Genomic DNA, 21,399 nt, shown 5'->3' on the forward strand with positions numbered 1-21,399 from the left:
GTGCTGCCGGGGGAAAAGAGGCATGAGTCATCAGCAAACTACCAATATCTGGCTGACAAGGTTCTTTTGAAAAAAGACAGAAGTGAATTAGCTCAATCATAGCTAAGAGCTTGATTTAAACATTCTCTAATTGAGGGAGCTTATTTCCATACCAAAATATTTTGAAACATCATACTCTATCACCAAATTCAGCCACCATTTACTGACTACCTATCGCCATCTCAACCAAGGCCAAACGTGCACCATGACACCTTATTGTAACTCACTGTGCACCCAACAAGGATTAAAAGCTGTGACTCAAAGGCAGTTAAGGCCCGAGAGTAACATGAAATACCTTTATCATGGATTTTACATAAACATGTTTTAAGGACAATTGATTAATTTACTAATAAATACATTGGAATGGTGAAACAATCATAAATACATTACATTATGGAGCTAAATGAAAAACTTTGCCAGACTTTCTGAAGCAAACCTTAGGGCTTCCGATACATTTCAGAATTAGAGAGGTGGAAGAATTTTCTTTCAGCGGTTTCATCTAATTCGAAGATGGAGGATGCTGGAAACAAGGAGCTGAGCAGCACAAGAGAGCCAAGAGAAGTGGACTGCCTGATGTCTAGTCAACCGAGCACATCCTTTGCAAAGCCCCCTGCAAAGACAAACAGAGCAAACAAGACAGCAAAAGAGGACGATTGTAAATCAAACAAGAAAGCAGGAGATGCTGAGACTCCCAAACCCACTCCTAGGAAAATACCAGTTCCTCCTCTACCGGATTATCTGCCCCCAGTGAACCTGATTCACCCAGACATTTTGCGGGAATGGTGCAAGAAGCAGAAGCTGAGCAGCAAAGGCCAGAAATCAGAGACTTACAAATGACTCTTTGCAAGTTCTTACCCCAAACAAATGCCTGAATTAGAGAACATTCCTGACACACCGAGAGAGGCCAGGGTGAAGATACGTCGGAAAAAATTGAAGACGGAGACGGAGGAGGGACAAGAGTCTTGTCCTCAGGTGATAGTTCCTCTTGAAGTGGTCCCTGTACCCGAGGAGCAGATGCCCGCCCTTACTGAACCTCCTGTCCTCCATGGAGAGGTCAGCACGACCGTTGTGACCACAGCCACCTCTGAGGCAGTGTTGGCGTCTTGGTCCAGGATTGTAACCAATGCTAACAAGAATGAGGCCCTGCAGTCCATTACAACACCCGAGACATATGGGGATCTGTGGTGTGTGGTCCATGGGAGAAGCCTTCCAGCAGACTCAAGAGGTTGGGTTCGGCTCCAGTTCCACGCTGGACAAGCCTGGGTACCTGAGAAGAAGGGGAAAGTGATTGCCCTCTTCTTGCTGCCAGCCTGCACATTTCCACCCCTACACCTGGAGGATAACATGCTGTGCCCCACGTGTGTTCACAAGAACAGGATCCTCAATAAGAGCCTCCAAGGATAAAGGGAATCTCAGGTGTGGGCTAGCTGCTGTCATTACCTACTCCTTGGGGTGAGATACGGAACTGCAGCCAAGACTGAGACTGATGGGAATTCACACCTGTGCCCTTGAAGGTGCCCGGATCAGCCAGAAGCCACGAGGCCTTGTTTGTTATTTGTTGCTGTAGTACTATCAGCTTGGAAAAAGCCAGTGAAGCCACCAAAACGCAGCAGGTCCACGTCTTCGTTGTGAGGACTGCATACTCTTAAGTGACTATGCCTTTTACTGTTCTGTGAAAATAAGGTTTTGCTGGGGTGGGAATTGGCATCTCCAGATACAGTACTTGCTTGTATCACCACCACCACAACGGGGTCATGGGCAGTTCTGTGGTCCCCTGTAAAGATTTAGCTTATGATTGTAGCCTCTGCATGCCCCCTTTCCTGGGTTGTAGTATGCTTGTTAGTGTGTAGTGGTTGGGTTTATTTTCTATTGTTGCAATATTAAACCAAATCTGTTTTTTTTAAAAAAAAAAAAACATTTCAGAATTAGAGTTGTTCACAACTCAACACACAGAATGTTAAGAAAAATCACATCAGTAAAATCTCCTGTGAACGATCTCTCCAGAACTTCAGATCACTCGGGATTGGGGAAAGATGAGTGGCCCTTCAAGTTCCTAAAAGTCGCTACTGACAGAAAGAAAAGCTGGTTATAATCTGCCATCATCAATAGTATTATTAACATATTCTAGGATCCTCAGGGAGGATCTTACGCTGAATGGCCTCACCATTGAATACTCGGTGTCTACCAATATGGTAGTAACTGCTGGTTGCTGACTTTAGCAATGAGAGAATTGGGGGATGACCAAATGGACACCGTTTACCCATGCATATCAAGATCATACCTTCATCTAGCCCCTTACTTGTGCCACATTATGTAATATGTAGAATGAGTGCTGCAATTGATCAATACTCACGTTGTTATCTTTAATAGGTAGTACATGTATAAGGTACCCAATTCAAACTGGGATGTCTATTTTACTCACATCCCAGCCATCAGTTCCCTTACCTAGGACAGCGCAGCTTTTCTCTATACAAAGACTGCCCATGAGTGTCTAATAATCCAGTTGTTATGTTAAAGTTGTATGTTTGCAGACAATACAAGTTTGAACTCAGTGAGCAATAGCTGGAGGATCTAAATCTGCCTGGCTACAGACAGTGACTGAAGCAGGACTCTTGTTCATTTGTCTATTTGGGAGTCTCTTTCTTCTTTTTAAAGTCACACACATGAGCACATCTAGACCTGTGAGGACCCTGGAGAAAGAAAGGAATGGCATGCGAGAGAGAAAGAAAGGGAGATGAGACAAAAGAGTGGACAGAGATGGGAGGAGGCTGATCCATCGAGGAGTCTTTCTTCCAATGTTCCCTCCAGGTTCCAGACTGTGGGCACACTGCTGGCCTTTATGATCAGGCTGAATTTGGCTGGTGGCACACAGAAGCCATCTTCCCACGGGCTCAGCCATGCAGCTCTTCTGCTCCATTGGCTTCCCAGCCTCTATTAGGAGCGTCTTCATACACACAGTGAACATTTAGAACTGCTGGGAATGCTCTGCTCTGGGAACTTCCTCTTCATTAAATATGAGGATCCTATCAACTGGAATTCCTCTCCATGCAGCTTCTAAACTAACTCAGCCTGCTGGAACCAAGGTAACAGAGTGCATAGGTGGGTAGAGGGTGGGAGAGAGGTACACAGGGAAGCCAGCTTTCTAATTCTGGACCTATGTAATCAAGGCTCTTTGGGAGCATGGCCAGTGGGTGAACTCCTGTAAACACAGGACTGAAAGGTGGGGTGCAAGCATTGTGTACCACGGTACATTCAGGGCAGTCCTGAGATATTCTTTTAATTGAGGCTATGACACTAGAGATCTCTATGGAAGATGACCATAATACCCAATTCTGATCCCAGTCAACTTAGTAAGAAGCTTCCCTAGTTCTAATCTCCAAATCAGATTGGGTTTTCCTGTGGGACAGACAGACAGACAGACAGACAGACAGACAGACAGACAGAAGGACAGTCATATTTACAGTGTCCTCTAAAAATTAGACCTTCACTGTTCTGGGCATAGAGGAGAACACTGACCCACTGGAGAGCTGAGCTTTGCTTTTAGAAACTATGGCAGACCTAACTAGACTACAGCAAGGTGAGAGTTACACAGTCAACCTTGTCACTGGACAAAAAAGAAAAAGTGTCAGTTTGGTGGCAGATGTTAAATAGGTATAGAATATCATTGCTTCACAGGAGTGCCCTGCAAAGCACACAGCCAAGGATCTTTGGAGAAGTCACATCAAGGGCAAATAAGTAACAAATAGAAAAGAGAAGGTGACTGAACCACACCAGAAACAATCAGCGGTCACTCCGGGGATCTGAGGATGCCCCTGCACAGCCGTAGACAATCAGACCCTAACATCCAAAAGAACTGGACGACATCCAAAATCAACAATACTGGATAGTTTTGTGTTCATATAACACAAGCTAGAGTCATCTGAGAAGAGAAAACCTTGGTTGAAAAGGGTGCCTACTAGATTGGCTATGGAGGGCCCATCTCCCCGTAGGTGGAGCCCCCTCTGGGCAGGTGGTCCTGAATGAACAAGTTGAACAAGCCATGGGGGGAGGGGGGAAGCAAGTAAGCACCATTCCTCCTGTGGCTTCTACATCCTTCACCCTCACCCCCCCCTGCCCCGCCCCGTTCTTGCCTCCAGGTTCCTCCCTTGACTCAGTGACAGGCTATTAACCAGAGTGTAAGATAAATAAAACCTTCCCTCCCTAGGGTGCTCTTGTTCATGACGTCTTTCACAGGAGGGGATACCCTAAGAGAGACATCAACAGTTAGGGCAGGGCTGCTATTCGAACTCTTGGATTTGGGATCAGCCCCAGGTGTGCCCTGTGGAGCCCTTTTCTCTCCACTTTGCCTCATGAGGCTCTGTCACCTGGCCCCTCCCTGGCTGTGGTAGGAGGAAGGCTCAGGAGCAGAGCTCAGTGAGAGGGTGTCTGCCTCCTTCTGGGGCCTCCTACCCTGCCATACATCTCAATTGTCTGCAGCTAAGTAACACTGATCTTCTCTGCTGTTCCTTTTGGCTGCTCTGCCCCCTCACATCCAGAAGCAGAGAGAGAGCCGGAGACACAGCAGCAAATTGCCGCTAATGTTGCTTCCCTTCTCTCCGTTAGAACTGTCACTTATAAATACTGAAGAATCAAGCACCGCCAACCACCCAAGTCCCACTGTCTGGTGTCTGCAAGGCCCTTTCTTGTGTCTCCCAGGGCAACCTTTCTGGAGGTGTGTAAGAAGACTCCACAGCTAAGGAGGCAGGCAGGCCAGGAGGAATGTCAGAGCTGTCCACCCAGTTGCTCACCACTGGGACAGAGTCTTCTCTTAGTTGGAGCATGGTACCCACAGAGGAGAGACAGAAGGAAGTTGCAACCCCACAGAGGGCCAGGCATAGGCAAGGTAGAAGGCAGGAGCTGAGATCCAGGAAGAGAGGGGGAAAGGCACTAAAAGCCACAGAATCACTGTGAAGAAGAATCCAACTTTCTCACACCCATTGCGGCCACCGACTCCAAGTAAGACCTCAAGCTGAATATGGGAATTAAGAGGTACATGTAAGCTGTGCTATGCTGAAGCCATAAGAGAGGATGTCCCAGTCTCTGGGGACAAGGCAGGCCCTGCGGCTGCCACCGAAGACTTGGTGATTTATAAATCCAATCAGAAGAGAGGACAGGGTAGCAGTGGCTCTGTTGGTGGCAGCAACCCTTCCCAGGTGGGGCATCCATGGCTGGCACTGGAGCTAGAAGATGTCTTCTCGAGAGAAGGGGTGGTATTTCCGGGGCTCATGTTAGACTCCAACAAATAAATGGTCCATGAAAAGCAGTAAGTGAAACTAACTCAGAGAAATCCCCCAGGCACAACTCAGGGGAGTCACTGTTTTGGATCAAGCACATGAGAAAAGAATGCATGACAGCAGGGTGAGGCAGGGCTGGCATCTAGAAAGTTCTGCTCTTTCCCCGGAAAACACAAGCAAAACGTTTTTACCTTTGCTATGGCTGGGATCAATATAACAGGGATCAGAAAGCTAGACACAGGAATACAGACCTGCTGACAGCAGTAAATGCGGGCATCCATGCCAAGCTTACACTGGCATAACCTAGGCCAGCACTGCTGGTTTTCTGGGATATTCCACAGCGGAAGGAACACTCAAGACCCAGCCATAGTCTGAGTCATTCTGTCCTGTACAGACTTGAGCTCCTGTAGTGGCAACGGTCACCAAACTTTTTTTCTTATTTATTTTGTACTAGGGATTGGTCCTCAGGCCTCATGCATGGCAGCCATTTCTCTACCACTGAGCTCTATCCAGCCCTCGAACTTACTCTTAGCTCAGGCAAGCCTTGAACTTGCAATTCTCCTGCCCAGGAGGAGCACTGTACTGTAATCCTCCGTAGCTGGGATTACAGGTTTGCAGCACAGGCCCAGCTCACCAAGCTATATGTTCCTGCAGCAGACAGCTGCAAACTCTCTCTGTTGGAAGGAAAAGAAAATGGCTCTGAGCTGCACATGCGCAGTGAGGGCTGCTACAAAGAAGAGGCCTAGAAGAATGGTGTTGTGAGCTCAGGGCTCCTATAATTCCTACTCAATTCCTTTTTTTTTTTTTTAAACCCAGGCTTCCAGGGGTCTTCAATTTCACACTGAAAGGTTAGAGGCTGTCACTCAGATCAAGTCCCTCAGCTGGACTCACAGAACAAACAAAGCAGGGCTATGCCCACTGCCCGGCACCTGCTCCTTCCCTCCTCCATCGCCGTAAGATGCTGAACATGGAGTCCGGGTGTGAGGGTCTGTGGGGCGAATTTCAAGCCTGATTAAGAGAAAGTGGGGCTCCCACGTTAGTGGCTTTTTATCTCGCTCTCCATTTGACAGCCAAATCAATTCTTCCATTTACACAGCCACTTCTGCTTTCCCTCTGATCAGCTCCCAGCTGGCGGAGAGGGTTCCTGTCCTCCCAAGCCCACCTCCATGCCCTTGATTCAGTTTCTTAGAAAAAGAAGTAAAAGAAGCTGTTAGTGGTCATTTTTGCTTTCGAAATTCTATGGGTCCGGTCCCACGAAAGTCGTTGGCTGGAAACACCTCTGGAAATTGAAGAATTAATATGCTCTAGGAAAGGTTTGCCTTTAAATTAAAAAAAGGCAGAGAATGATCTGGGGGAAAGTAGCACATGAGCCTTTACTGTGTGTGTCATGCTGCAAAGCGCAGTTTACATACACGGCATGAATAAAACTGATTGCCCTGTAATTTTCCACTCGTGTCCACCAGCCATCTGGCCATGGCTTGCCTTAAGTATCTCCTCCTATCCCCCTCACAACACATACAAGGGCTAAGAGAGAAATCCCCAGCTGGGTTCTCAGGGGGCTTTTTGATCAGTCAAGAGTAAGCAGAGGGGTTAAAGGCAGGACTGTGTGGGTGTGCAAGAGAAGGTAGCCAGGAAGACCAAAATCCTGCAGACAAAACAGCAACAACTGAAACAGTGCAAGAGAGTTCGCCAAGGGGAAGAAAACCGAAAAGGAGAGTATTTGGGGCATGGAAGGGAGCTGGGCACAGCAGAAAGACCTGACCATGATTGCTGTGGGTTTGGGATTTCATTTCTTTAATGTCGTGCAGGAGATGCAAGTGAAGTTGGGATTCTTTTACGGTTCTTGCCATTTGGCCAATGCCTGTCTGTACCTCCTTCTCTCCCAAGATGGGGCTGTGGGGCTGCAAGCTTTTCAGCAAGGAGATCTCAAAAGCGATTTTGAGCCATGGGTACAAATTGCATATGAAACGTCCAACACCATCCCAGACTTCATCATGAACTAAGCACACGGTTCTGCCCTGACTACACAGCTACCAGAATCGTGTCTGTCAAGCACGAAGGTGAAGCAGGTGCCAGCTGGAGGACAGAGCCGGTGCCTTGAACAAATCTAGGCAGGTCAGATGTTGACATTTTCTCACTGCTGAGAAAGGATTCTAGTTTCTTAGGAAAGTTGATTTTTATTGAGGTGGAATGAAAAATGAATGTCTTAGCTTCTTGAGGGATGTTTTTTTTTTTTTTTTGATTTTTTTTTTTTTTGAGACAGGATTTTTCCATAGCTTTTGGTTCCTGTCCTGGAACTAGCTCTTGTAGACCAGGCTGGCCTCGAACTCACAGAGATCCGCCTGCCTCTGCCTCCCGAGTGCTGGGATTAAAGGCGTGCGCCAGTATCTTGAGTGAGGTCTCTCCTGATGCCACCTGGAGCAGCCTGTGCCTAGTCCTACACTGTCGTGTAATTTGTAGTGCGGCCTGCCTGACATCTTCCCCACTTTTCCAGCTTTGAGGCTGCACCAAATAAGCCACAAAAGGCCTTGGGATTTATCTTGATTACAGTTACATTTACTCTGTAATGGGATAAAGACCCAGCTTCGTTCTGAGAGTCTATTGTTAATATTTGATGCTTAAAATTTAAATTATGGGCCGGGCGGTTGGTGGCACACGCCTTTAATCCCAGCACTTGGGAGGCAGAGGCAGGCGGATCTCTGGGAGTTCGAGACCAGCCTGGTCTACAAGAGCTAGTTCCAGGACAGGCTCCAAAGCTACAGAGAAACCCTGTCTTGAAAAACAAAACAAAACAAAAAATTAAATTATGGCGTCTGAACTTTTATACTCAATGAATCTAGGAAAAATTATGAGGTTTTTTTTTTTTTTAAAAAAAAAAAATAAGGGTGTGTGTGTGTTTCTTTCTTTTGGGGACAGAGTCTCTCACTGGCCCGAGACTCATCAAGTAGGCGAGGCAACTGCATCAATAAGCTCAGGGATCCCTGGTCTGACTCCTCAGCCCTGTTGTTTTTTTTTTTTTTTTTAAAAAAAAAAAAAAAACAATAACAAAATCATAGTTTCAAGGAATGAAACTCAGGTCCTCATCCCCCAGCCCAACAAAGACTTCTTTTGCTACAATTTACCCCATCTATTTTAGTCCAACATTGTATTATTTAAAAAAAAAAATGTTTCTTAAAAACGGGGGTGGGGGTGGGGCTAGAGAGATGGCTCAGTGGTTAATAGCACTGCCTGCTCTTCCAGAGGTCCTGAGTTCAGTTCCCAGCAACCACACGGTGGCTCACAACCATCTGTAATGAGATCTGGCATCCTCTTCTGGCCTGCAGGCAGACATGCAGACAGAACACTGTATACATAATAAATCCTTTTTTTTAAAAAAGTCACACATCATGTAAAATAGGTAAGCATTTACAATGCATGCACAGGCACGCATGCGCACACACACACACACACACACACCCTGCAGCGCTCTCACATGTTTCCAGACTTTCCTTGTCAGGTCTCTAGCCTCTGTCTCTCCATCACCTGTCTTCTTCTCCGTGCATTTCAAAACAAACTGCAGATGTCAGCACACTTGTCCCTAACTCTTCCTCATGGAAGTCATTCCCTTGATTTCGAGATTCATTGCTAATTTCTTTTATTTTGCCGTGTTCTCATACCATGAAGTGCGCCTTCTGTGTACATTTGTTCTCATACCATGAAGTGCGCCTTCTGTGTACATTTGTTCTCATACCATGAAGTGCGCCTTCTGTGTACATTTGTTCTCATACCATGAAGTGCGCCTTCTGTGTACATTTGTTCTCATATCATGAAGTGCGTCTTCTGTGTATATTTGTTCACATACCATGAAGTGCGCCTTCTGTGTACATTTGTTCTCATACCATGAAGTGCGCCTTCTGTGTACATTTGTTCACATACCATGAAGTGCGCCTTCTGTGTACATTTGTTCACATATCATGAAGTGCGCCTTCTGTGTACATTTGTCCTCATATCATGAAGTGCGCCTTTTGTGTACATTTGTTCACATACCATGAAGTGCGCCTTCTGTGTACATTTGTTCACATATCATGAAGTGCGCCTTCTGTGTACATTTGTTCACATATCATGAAGTGCGCCTTCTGGGTACATTTGCCAAGTGCTGTTGGAATTCAATCCACATCAAAAAAGGAACTTTGCCACTGCTCCAGAAAATTCCTCTTCTCAGTGATCCTCTCGTGTCTACCCCTCAAGGTCACTCACCTTCCTGACGCTTTCTGTTGTAGATTATATTAGTCTGTTCTAGAAGCCTCTATGAATGGAACCATGTAGAAACTCCATTCCGTAGGGGCTTCACTTATATTAGGCAACCATCGTTCTAATTTAAACGTAAACCAAACCCAACCTCTGGTTTCCTTGGGGTAAGGAATACATGACTTCTCTTGTATGGTTTTGGGAAATGGGGTTTGCTCATTGGCCACCAAGACTGAGCTGTTTGGGTTATTCCTCAAGCTGAGTGTGCATTCTGAAGATTGAAGCTGCTTAGTCGAACTGTCCTGGGCAGGCGGCCTGTGGAAACCCTAGGCCTGTGTAGGTGGAATGGGTCCCCACGGTGCACTCCTGAAGTCTTTCCTTCTTTTATGGGAAACGTTTCCTGTATCTCCATTAGCACCTTAATCTTCCAGAACCCACGGGATCTGAAAGGCTGAAGTTGTGTTCAAGGTCAGGAAGCAAGGTGATATTTGTCCTCACAGACATACCTGCCTAGGTCCCCATTCCACCCATCTGTTTGATGGGGAGGGCTGTGACATCCCCTCCGTGCTGAACTGGAAGGGCTCTGAAGAGTCTGAGCCTGGGGAGAAATGCCTTGTTTTCTGTGTGAGCTCAGCAGGAGGGATCCGGCAAAAGAAGGAGCTGTCTGCTTTGCCTGTGGTGGAAGACCACCCGCCAGCACAAAACAGGAAGCAGAAGAAAGTAAACAGAGCGGATTCAGAGATGTGCTCATCAGCTCAATCTGTCCCTGAATGTTTTTGCAGCAAGATAGCGATAGTGTCAAGATGCAACTGAGCGGAAGGAACTAATCAACCAGGCCCATGACAGCGCTGAAGAGGGGAAAGGAGACATCCAGATGGCGTCTGGCCCGCACACACATGGCAGGGTGGGCTGCCCTGCCTCAGACACAGAGGGCTATCAGCTCAGCTCAGCCCATTAGTTTCCCAAATGTGGATTTCGTCCCTCAGTCACTACTCCCATGCATTCAGTGCTGTTGGACTATGGTTGCTATGACAGCAGGTAGTGGTGATGCTGGATGGTGTTGATATGGCCGGGTAAGAGAAGAACCATGGGCACACCCAAGTGAGAATATATTTGAAGGGCCTGGGACAGCTTGGTACACACCTGCCAAGACAGGCTCTATAGAGACCAACCAGAAAGTAGGTCTGAGTCTCAGTTTACCCTAAAGCAACACCTGTTTTCAGTAAAGACCACAAGCTGGAACCACTCAGGTACCATCCAGGAATGGACCAATCAGCATCCAAAGGAAATACCTAATGTTCCAACCATTGTAGATAAGATCACCTGATGTTCCTTAGCCCAGCATACACCCATCCCCTTTCCACCAGGGCACCCCTAGACAAATGTCAGCCAATCAGGGCTCCTGATCTTTAGAAATTCCTCATCCCAACCTCTCCTATTATAAAAACCCCACCTTAACTGAGCTCAGGGCTCTCTGCCCATGTCAATGTGTTAGACATATGGAGAGTCCAAGTTTGAACTTGAATAAGAATAAAGGCTCTTTGCTTTTACATATGGGATTTGGTCTCCTTGTTGTTTTTTGGAGGACTCCCCGATCTGAGCATAGCAATCTTAAGTTTGACTAGTGCAGCCACATATATAGATACTTACCTTGGCTTATAATGGGAAGATACTGGTTAAGCAGAAAATATGAATACTATATATATTTATATTCATGCTTCTCAGCATCTGTGTTAAGCCACAAAGCTTACTGCAGAGGATCGTTGTCTCCCTAGCCGATCACATGACTAATGATATTACAACTCCACCCAGCATCTCAAAAGCAAATTTAAAATTCTAGAAATGATTTCTAATGAAAAGTTGAAAGGTCTTACATCAGATTACCCTGTCAGGATCGGTTGCACATATGCATCACTTACCCCATTTTAAGTAGCGATTGGCATGTAGAATCTGAGATTTAAAGATTCAAAAGTTCACAGGATGGAGGTCGGCTGCTGATGCGGAGCCCTGCCAGTCCATGCCAAGACGCAATCAGCCCAGTTGTACAGGGCGGGGGTGGGGGGCTCTTCCGAAACCCCTAGTTCCTATCTCATGGTTTATGAAATGGTATAAAGGAAGGAGGGATGAAACAGGAAGAGGGGGAGGGGGAAGAGGAGCTTAGGGAACCCCCTCCTTCATGGCTAATTGAAACTCGCTGAATGTTCATTTATATTAAGGCTCAGATCTGGCCCTGATAGGGTCGCAGGTGCAGGGATTGCTGAGGGGAAAAGTCCACACATTCCAAGCCTCTACTTTGAAGCTCATAAGAATGCTAATGGAGGTGATTAAAGACCGATTGATTACCAGGGAGGAACGGAGGGGTGTCATGGGTTAGTACACATTAGAGCTGAGGACCATGTATCCTGGAGACAAGAGCCAAATTGTGCAATCCCCAGGTCCTCTTGATGGAGTGGTGAGCCTTGGAACCCTGCAGGTGCAGCTAGCAGGAGAGCAGTCCACAGCATCTGGAAGCTGAGAAAGCACCCGCAACATTGTTTGGAGACTAAGGTCCAGCCCACAGAAAACTTAGGAAGATTTTCCCTATGTTTTCCAGATATAAACACTGAATTTTGACCCTGGTTCTCCTTGGATGTTGGATGCTCCATGCAGAAAATGCACAATGACCTTGAACTCAGTCAGGTAATCCCTGTCCTGACCTACTTCTAGAACAACGGTTTGCTTATTTTCTATTTCTGACTTACCTGTTTTTCTTTTGACACATTTACAAATTTTTGACACATTCTTATTCGCTTCTTCTTTTTTGACACATTTACAAAAAGCCAAGAACCAGCATACATAGAAACTAAGGCAAGAGGAAGTGAGGACCAATGGGCCCTGCCTTCTGAGCTCAGGACCAGTTTCCTTTCCTTCCATCAGAGAGAGTTTGCAGCTGTCTGCTGCAGGAACATATAGCTTGGTGAGCTAGGCCTGTGCTGCAAGCCTGTAATCCCAGCTACGGAGGATTACAGTCCAATGCTCCTCTTGGGCAGGAGGATTGCAAGTTCAAGGCTTGCCTGAGCTAAGAGTAAGTTTGAGGGCTGGAGATACAGCTCAGTGGTAGAGAAATGGCTGCCATGCATGAGGCCTGAGGACCAATCCCTAGTACAAAATAAATAAGAAAAAAAGTTTGGTGACCGTTGCCACTACAGGAGCTCAAGTCTGTACAGGACAGAATGACTCAGACTATGGCTGGGTCTTGAGTGTTCTGTTGTGGAATATCCCAGAAAACCAGCAGTGCTGGCCTAGGTTATGCCAGTGTAAGCTTGGCATGGATGCCAGCATTTACTGCTGTCAGCAGGTCCATATTCCTGTGTCTAGCTTTCTGATCCCTGTTATACTGACCACAGGTGTAGCGAAGGTAAAAACGTTTCGTTTATTTGTTTCCAGGGGAAGAGCAGAACTTTCTAGATGCCAGCCCTGCCTCACCCTGCTGTCATGCATTCTTTTCTCATGTGCTTGTTCCAAAATAGTGATTCTCCTGCAGTGGGTTACTTAGCTGTAGACAACTGAGATGTAGGGCAGGGCAGGAGGCCACAGGAGGCAGACACCCTCACACTGAGATCTGCTCCTGTGTCTTCCTCCTACCACAGTCAGGGAGGGGCCAGGTGACAGAGCCTCGTGAGGCTAATGGGAGAGAAAAGGGCGCCACAGGGAATTACTGGGGCTGACTCCAAATCCAAGAGTTTGAACAGCAGCCCTACCCTAACTGTTGATGTCTCTCTTAGGGCTTTCCTCCTGAGAGAGACGCCATGAACAAAAGCATCCTCGGGAGGGAAGGTTTTATTTATCTTACACTCTGGTTAACTGTCTGTCGCTGAGGGAAATCAGGTCAGGAATCTGGAAGTAAGAACTGGGGGTGCAGAGGCCATGGAGGAATGGTGCTTTCTTGCTTGCTCCCCATGGCTTGCTCAACCTGTTTTCTGATTCCATTCAGGACTACCTGCCCAAGGTCGTTCCACCCACAGTTTGATGGGCCCTCCCACATCAATAATCAAGGAAGCGCCCCCACAGGCCAATCTGGCGGGCACACTTTTCCAGTAGGTTCTCTCTGCTCAGATGATGCTAGCTCGTGTTATATTAAGAGAAACTATCCAGTGTCATACTGCTCCTTTTTGCTGCTCTGCCTCCTTACATCCAGAAGAACAAGAGAGCGAGCATGAGAGAGACGCAGAAGCAAATTGCTGCTAATGCTCTCTCTCCATTGGAACTGTCACTTATAAATATTGAAGAATGAAGCGCCGCCAGCCACCCAAGTCCCACTGTGAAGTGGCTGCAAGGCCCTTTTTTTGTGTCTCCCAGGGCAACTCATCTGAAGGTGTGTGAGAAGACACCCTGCCTCATTCACCTGGTTTCTTCATCTAAGGATAATAATTGCATTTGTTCCTTTGATAGTCGCTTGACAATATCCCTAACAAAAGCAACTTGAGAAAAGGAGGGTTTCTTGTGGCTCACAGTTGGAGGGAACAGTCTATGGTAGAAGGAGCTTGAGGCCGCTGGTCACATGGCCACAGCCAGGAAGCAGCTATAGCTTAAAGCTGGTGCTCAACTCACTTTCTCTTTTTACTCAGTCCAGGACCCCTTCCCTGCTCTATAGCTAAGGAGGCAGACAGGCCAGGAGCAATGTCAGAGCTGTCCACCCGACTGCTCAACACTGGGACAGACTCTTCTCTTAGTGGGAGCATGGTACCACAGAGGAGAGGTAGAATGCCACGCATCGTCGCCCCGGTCTGAGCTCTATGTGCTAGACCCAGTTCACAACCTTTGGGCAAGGGGCTAAAGGTTGAGAATACTCACGCAGAGACAGACCGACACATAGACCTTCAATCACTGGTACCAAAAGCCCTCCTTTAATAGCACCATGGAGGCTTAAATACACTGCAGTCAATGGCCAACAAATGAAAATCCCAACCTCTGATCCTCTAAGCTAGGCACAGCTTCTAGTAACTTCAGTTAGAAAGTTCTTGGAGGGAAGAGCAGTTGAAGGCCAAAACTCATTAGTCCCAACATCCAGCTGAAGGCCAGGACTCCTAGTCCCAATAGTAGAAGGAAGTTGCAGCCCCACAGAGGGCCAGGCATAGGCAAGGCAGAAGACAGGAGCTGAGATCCAGAAAGAGAAAGGGAAAGGCACTAAAAGCAAACAGAATCACTGTGAAGAAAAATCCAACTTGCTCACACCCATCGTGGCCACCAACTCCAAGTAAGACCTCAAGCTGAAGTATGGGACTTGAGAGGTACACATGAGCTGGGCTATGCTGAAGCCATAAGAGAGGATGTCCCAGTCTCTGGGGACAAGGCAGGCCCTGCGGTTGCCACCGAAGACTTGGTGATTTATAAATCCAATCAGAAGAGCGGACAGGGTAACAGTGGCTCTGTTGGTTGTGGCAACCCTTCCCAGGTGGGGCTTCTATGCCTGGCACTGGAACTAGAAGATGTCTTCTCGAGAGAAGGGGTGGTATTTTGGGGTCTCATGTTAGACTCCAACAAAGGAACGGTCCATGAAGAGCAGTAAGTCAAGCTAACTCAGAGAAATCCCCCAGGCACACTGTCGTGCTTATTGTCGATTGGCATATGACAGGATCTACAATCAGCTAGGAGTCAAACCTCTGGGCACCTGCATGAGACAGTGAACCAAGGTGGAAGACTCGCTGTGCCATGGGATGGAGTCCTGGGTTGAGTAAAAAGGGGAGAGTGAACGGAGCAGAGAGCAAGCATTCACCTCTAGCTGCTTCCTGGCTGTGGCCATGTGACCAGCCGCCTCAGCCTCCTCCTACCATAGACTGTTCCCTCCGACTGTGAGCCACATGAAACCCCCCCCCCCTTCTCAAGTTGCTTTTGTTAGGGATGTTGTCAAGTGACTATCAAAGTAACAAGTGAAATTATTATCCTTGGACAAAGAAACAAGCTGGATGAGGCGAGAGTTTCAGAAGCAGCCCAGGAGGTGGGAAGGAAGAGAGTACTCTAAGTGCCAAAGGAAAAGGAATGTCACAGCCAAAACTGGACTCCAGCATTCTATGATGTGATGTTTGACTATGGTATGACTTAATGTATCAGTGTGGCAGTGGTGTCAAATAAGGCATACTGGGAGCCATTAGGTCCTAGGATAATGGGTTCCATCAAGAACAGGTGATAAAGTAGCTATTTGTGAGAGCTGAACCCTCTTTTCTCTTTCCCACACATACCTATTTGCCTCTCTTCTTTCTGTTATGAGCCAAAGCAACACAAGGCTCTCGCCAGGAGAGCAGGTGCTAGTGCCAGGCTCGGGAACTCCCTGGCTATTAGACCTCACCAGAATAAAACTCTGTTCTTTGCAAATTAGCAAAACTAGGGCATTGTGTTATGGTAGAAAAAAAAAAAGAATAAAAGGACTGAGACTCAGGGTATACACCTCAATGAATGCTGTTTCAGGACTAAAGTCTTAAGGACTGACCCCTCCCACTCCTATTTACATCTGCTCTGAAATCCAAGCTTGAGTCTCACACTCCTTGTACACTGGCTCTATGATCCTCTTGTGCGCCTTCTTCTCTAGCCATGTACAGAGCCCTTCTCCCACTGAGATCATCATTTTGTCAGTGAGAAGGCTGGAGAGGCCTCCATGCTTGTGCTGCTGAGCAGCTCATCCCCTGTGGGGCACATCATGGCTTTCTGCCAGCCTGTCCCAACGTGGACAGCTACCCACTCCCGGGAGAGGCCTGGATCATCACTGCATGTGACAACACTGGACTAAAGTCATTGGGAAAAGTCTCATACATGTGAGCAGAAGCACACACAGCATACACATATACACATTCATATATTCACACATACCATACATAGCACATGTACCACACACACACACATGCATACACACATCGGCCTCTACCGGACAGTTCTAAGTCTACCTGAGACCGTTCACAACACAGTTGTTGCCCAGTTAAAAACACTACAAAAGAACTGATGTGTTTTGGGCTCTGCTCTGCGGGGTCGTCTGTGTCACCCTCTAAAGCACCTGGCAGTGTTTTGCACTGGGGACTTGGATGCCTGTGTGAGGCAACTTGCAATTATCCTGGTGTCCCCAGACACCACTAATTGGATTTTGTGAAAGGTGCTTTTTTTTCTAATATGAAAATAGCTTCACTTCCCTGAAACACAGGGGCTCTTGGGATGCAACTGTCGGGGGGACATACCTGTGAACAGATCTGTAGGGAGGAGAAAAGGAAGCTATACTGGGGTGAGAACACACTGCGGGGGGGCATTTCCCAGGGTACCCCTTAGAGCCCATAGTGCTGCTCCTCTGACATAAAACCAGAGAAGAGGGAGCCAGGGACACATAAGCAGTCCGGGAGACTGAGGACTTCCCCAACCTGAGACGTACTGAACTGTGGGGTAAACAAAGCTGGAGAACCACGGCAGATGACCCCGAGGAAACCTTAGAAATGAGATCCTCTGGATACTTGTTATACAGGGAAGGGCACCAACCCAGAAAGGTTAGGATTCAGTAGAGCTGGAGTCTGAGTTCCATGGTGCCATATGCTGTGATGTCACTGTTGTTACATGGTCTAGTCCCAGTGAAATACCAACCTGAGTTGACTCTCCAGGTCTCCCAGAGGAAGGAGAAACCATCCCTTTAAGGCTGTCCCCTGACCTCCACACATGTCTATTAGTCTGCTCTCTCTCCCTCTCTCCTCTCTCTCTCTCTCTCTCTCTCTCTCTCTCTCTCTCTCTCTCTCTCTCTCTCTCTCACACACACACACACACACACACACACACACACAGAATAAAAACAAAAATTTAAAAAGGTTTTTTTAACAAAAAAAGGTTTAAATAGGCAAACCCCTTCTCCCTTGGGATTGCTCTAAGCGCCTCTAATTGGCTGCCCCTCCTCCTTCAGTCTTCCACCCAGAGGAAGAACAGAAGGGAAGTCAATGGGGCTGAGCGAGCATGAGGGTGGAATTAAACACAATGAGAAGTCCTCCTCCAGGAAGGGATTCAAGCAGTGAGCAACGGGCATCCTGTCCAGCAGGGTTGGACGTTACAGTTGGCCACAGGTCCTCCCAGGGCTCCCTGGCAGAAAAGAGTAGGTGGAAGTCCAAGGTGCAGGGGCAGATGAAGATGGACGCTATAAAATAACCCCATTCTATCTCAGAATTGAGTGCAATAAAGGGTTATTTATTAGGGGTAGACTCACAGATCACAGTCCTCTTTACAAACTGGGAACTGGAACCAAATGCAGAAGCCAGGAGAGACAGCAAGCGAACATGCGTGGCCACGCCCAAGTGTGCTAGTATCTTAAAGGCTACTGACTGAAGGAGTTCCTATAGCAGGCAGAAACTGTTGAAACCAAGGGAGCGTGGGTTCCTACAGGCTGCTGTCTGAATGCCTCTCTCCTTCAGAGCTGTGTTATCATGGTGGTGGGCCACGTCTATATCTTTTGCATCTTTTTGTTCACTTGCCTTCCTGCCCTCAAAGAAGAGAGGCAGCACCCAGAAAGAGCTGGGTTAGTTCTAATCCCATAGTCATCCCTGCCAGCTGTTTGACCTCAAGCAATGTTCCAAGCTCTTTAAATATCATCATTTTCATCCGGAAAAGAAAAGTAATACCTTCTCGCTCTGGTTGTTTGGGAGGATAAAGGGAAATACTGAAACAGATGTGACCTTGGCTCATGAGAGTCGCTCTGTGAGGACTTTACTTCCTGAGTCTTTCTTTGATGGATCTGCAAGGCTTAGCATTGCCATTGGGGCCCCTTGCCCAACCTATGGCATGACAAGAAAAGATGAGAGGAAGAAAAAATATTTTCCATGAGCTCACAAGACAGACAGATACCACGTGGAAATGTTCTAAGAGTCACCGGACAGACACCATGTGGGAGTATTCTAGGGGTCACCTATAGCTCTCTGGACACTTTGTTACTGAAGAACACTGTGATTCTGCCTGTAATTATTATTAATACAGGAGGGGGGACCACAAATGGCTACAGGGAGAAACTGCACCTGAAGAAAAGAGAGCGTTCCATGAAGCCCCGTCCTGTACCCAGACACTATGTGAGCTGAGTGTGGGGGACAATGAAGCACATTCTGGTCACCTCTGTATAGCTGAGACTGGACTGTGATTTAGGGTGTTTGATGGCATATTTGTTATGGAAATCCCCTACTGAGTGACACGTTTATTATATAACTCAAAATAGTACTGTGATGAATATTACAAATTGGATGAGGCCACCTTTGCTTAATGAAACAAATAATGAGGGTAATTGAACTTCTGCTGTAGCAGCAACGACAGCTCACGTGTTCTTCAAGGTGTTCTTGTTAATTTAGGCTATGTGGGCTGGAGATGACAACGTCCTATCTGGCCATCTGTCTGTCAGTCCAGTTGTTCTGATGGCATTCTCTCCAGGAGTGAAATGAACCTCCATGGATAATGTGGTATGCGGCTATGGGGCCGAGAGGACTTCTGCATGGCTATGTATTTCAAAGGGACTCCAGGCTTCCATCCTTTGGCAAAATTACATCATTCTCTACTTTTCACTTGCCAGACAGAAATAGATTTTCACTTTGGGAACTTTTATCTATAGTTTGAGACAAGAACATTTTCTATGGGAACTGGCCAGAGCGAATGAGATAGTTTTCTTTATCATCATTAAAATGTTGAAACTCGACTTCAAATAATTTATTACAGAAGAAACTGCTTTTCTCTCTTTCAATTACTGGCAGATCACCCTCACTCTTTTTAGTCTTTCAATCCAGCCACTCTTTGAAATAATCAATATTTTATTTTCAAACAAAAGCACTTAGGCAATTTCACTTTCACCAGCATGGAATTGGATGGCATTGAGAGGGAAAAAAAATGCCTTTGAAACTGTAGCCTTTTGTTAAGATGGCTGTGTAGGGTCTGGGTTTGGTGTATACTTTTCTTTCCTCTTTCTAGGCACAGAGGGAAAATTTCTCCCAGCCTCCCTTGCAAAAAAAGCTGGGGCCCTGTGAATAAGTTCTACCAGAGACATTTGCATGGGGATGATTAGGCCTCTCAGAAACCCTATCCTCTAACACGGTGACTTAGGAGGCAGGTGTTCTGTATTGCACAGAAACAACACACGAATAACTCACAAACTGTTATGCACCAGGGCCTCACAGTCAGCTAATATTCGCTGATCTTCCTCCATGTGACAGACAATACTGTGTCTGGGGAGAAATTCTCTGTGTCCTCATTTCTAAATACTCTGACCTTCTCAGCATATCAGAGAGACATTTGCATGTCCACGGTTATAACAGCAAAATGATGGCACTAGCCTAGATGGCATCAACAGATAAATGGATACCAAAAGAAAAGGTGGTACAGAAACAGTGAGGTTTTATTTGGCCATAAAAAAGAATGAAAATACGTCATCTGTAGGGAAATAGATAAAATTGTAGAATCTAGATTTGTGAGTGTGTGTGCGTGTGTGCGTGTGTGTGTATTGTGTAGGAAAATAGATAAAACTGGAGATCATCAACCGAGCAAAAATAAGCTAGACCCAGGAAGACAAACATCATGTCTTCCTTCATATGTGGACTCTAGATTCATATATAAGTATGTGTGTGTGTGAGTGAGTGTGTGTGTGTGTGTGTTTGTGTGCTTTCTGTCTGTTATGAAGAAGGGATATTCTGTGAAGTGTGAAAGGAGCCTAAAAAGGAAAGGAAGAGTGGAGGAAGAGTAAGTGGGGATAAGACAGACCAAATACATATATATATATATATAATCAGCATTTGTATGTCATATACATGCAGAGATAATATATATATACACATATATTAACTAGATAGATAGATAGATAGATAGATAGATAGATAGATAGATAGATAGATAGATAATGTTTTTCAAGATAGAATTTCCCTGTGTAGTAGTCCAGGCTATTCTGGAACTCGCTGACTAACCATGAACTCACTGAGCTCTGCCTGCCTCTGTCTTCCATGTGCTGGGGTTTACAGCATGTGACACCATTGCCCAGCCTATCATATATAGTTAATACATATGATAATGATGATGATGAAGCATGAAAACTGAAGAGAACTTATTTTGAACAAAGAAGACTACTAAGAATGGCAAAGAACCAGATTGATGAGCAAAGTACAGTATTTATATCTAGATATCAATTAAATATATATGAAAATATCATAATGAAACTCATTATTTTGCATTGCCTTTTATGACAACTTAAAAATTAATTAAATCAAGTAAGAATCTATCCATTTGCTTTATACTCTTTAGTCTAGAAAACAGTCATGAACTGACAAGATAGTTCAGGGGGTAAAAGTTCTTGTTGTCACTCTTTTTTTATAATTAATTAATTAATTAATTAAATTATTAAAGATTTCTGCCTCTTCCCCGCCACCATCTCCCATTTTCCCCTCCTCCCCCAATCAAGTCTTCCTCCCTCCTCAGCCCAAAGAGCAATCAGGGTTCCCTGCCCTGTGGGAGGTCCAAGGACCACCCACCTCCATCCAGGTCTATTAAGGTGAGCATCCAAACTACCTAGGCTCCCACAAAGCCATTACGTGCAATATGATCAAAAACCCATTGCCATTGTTCTTCAGTTCTCAGTAGTCCTCATTGTCCGCTATGTTCAGCGAGCCCGGTTTTGATAGCTGAAGTTTCATTCCCAGGATCCACATGGTGGAAGAAAAGAACTGATTCCTCCTAGCTGTCATCGAATGTCCACATGAGTTAAGATGTGTTATATTTATTTGTGCTGTGAAACATTTGTTTAATGATGCAAAGATTACTGCATTCTTTCATGTTGCATTTGTTTAACTTTGTGAAGCTGTGATACTTTGCCTGTCTACAACACCTAATTGGTCAAATAAAAAGC

General features: G+C 46.1%; 1 protein-coding gene across 1 annotated transcript; it reads left to right on the top strand.

Annotated features, from left to right (window-relative positions):
• Positions 1 to 549: 549 nt before the first annotated feature.
• On the top strand, positions 550 to 1,443 carry LOC130888229 (developmental pluripotency-associated protein 4-like). Its single transcript, XM_057791166.1, has 2 exons — positions 550 to 752; positions 909 to 1,443. The coding sequence occupies exons 1-2, from the start codon at positions 550 to 552 to the stop codon at positions 1,441 to 1,443; spliced, it is 738 nt and encodes a 245-aa protein (XP_057647149.1).
• Positions 1,444 to 21,399: the final 19,956 nt, after the last annotated feature.

The sequence above is a fragment of the Chionomys nivalis genome, chromosome 1 (genome assembly GCF_950005125.1).
Source record: "Chionomys nivalis chromosome 1, mChiNiv1.1, whole genome shotgun sequence".
NCBI classification, from domain to species: domain Eukaryota; kingdom Metazoa; phylum Chordata; class Mammalia; order Rodentia; family Cricetidae; genus Chionomys; species Chionomys nivalis.